Source organism: Cherax quadricarinatus, chromosome 35 (assembly GCF_038502225.1).
Source record: "Cherax quadricarinatus isolate ZL_2023a chromosome 35, ASM3850222v1, whole genome shotgun sequence".
In the NCBI taxonomy this organism is placed as follows: domain Eukaryota; kingdom Metazoa; phylum Arthropoda; class Malacostraca; order Decapoda; family Parastacidae; genus Cherax; species Cherax quadricarinatus.
In genome coordinates this window covers 6,441,565-6,442,036 of record NC_091326.1, presented here as the reverse complement: position 1 = coordinate 6,442,036, position 472 = coordinate 6,441,565, and the positions used below count along the sequence as shown (strand labels likewise).

At 53.4% G+C, this 472-nt stretch overlaps 1 protein-coding gene across 2 annotated transcripts in view; it reads left to right on the top strand.

Annotated features, from left to right (window-relative positions):
- Nucleotides 1-269: 269 nt before the first annotated feature.
- The window catches only part of Akh (Adipokinetic hormone), a 37,923-nt gene continuing 37,720 nt past the window's right edge, over nt 270-472 (top strand). For both annotated transcript variants that reach the window (XR_011392819.1, XM_053785670.2), the window contains exon 1: nt 270-395. Coding sequence is in view for 1 of the 2 variants with exons in the window: in XM_053785670.2 (XP_053641645.2) it covers nt 294-395 (102 nt within the window). In the remaining variant the exon portion in view is untranslated. The remainder of the gene's footprint in view (nt 396-472) is intronic.

The window sequence follows — 472 nt, the reverse complement described above, 5'->3', positions numbered from 1 at the left end:
GGGTAGTGTGCAGGTGTGGGTGGCAATTTGGGAGTGGGTAGTGTGTAGGTGTGGGTGGCAATTTGGGAGTGGGTAGTGTGTAGGTGTGGGTGGTAATTTGGGAGTGGGTAGTGTGTAGGTGTGGGTGGTAATTTGGAAGTGGGTAGTGTGTGGGTGTCAGTGGTAATTTGGGAGTGGGTAGATGAGGAGACACGTGGGAGGAAGAGAATGAAGAGGTAGATGAGGAGACACGTGGGAGGCTGCGATGCTCGCGCAGCTGGTGTCTTCACTATAAGAGCAAGAGAGGAGGCACAATGGACCACTCACTCTGCAGGCAGCATCCAGCGTGGTCCAGCAACAGGCAGCATCGACTGCAGTCCCTTCGTTACCACACACTCACCCAGAGTCCAAGAATGGTGAGTCTCTTTCTCTCTCAACACGGTAAGTCCCTATCTCTCTCAACACGGTAAGTGCCTCTCTCTCAACACGGTAA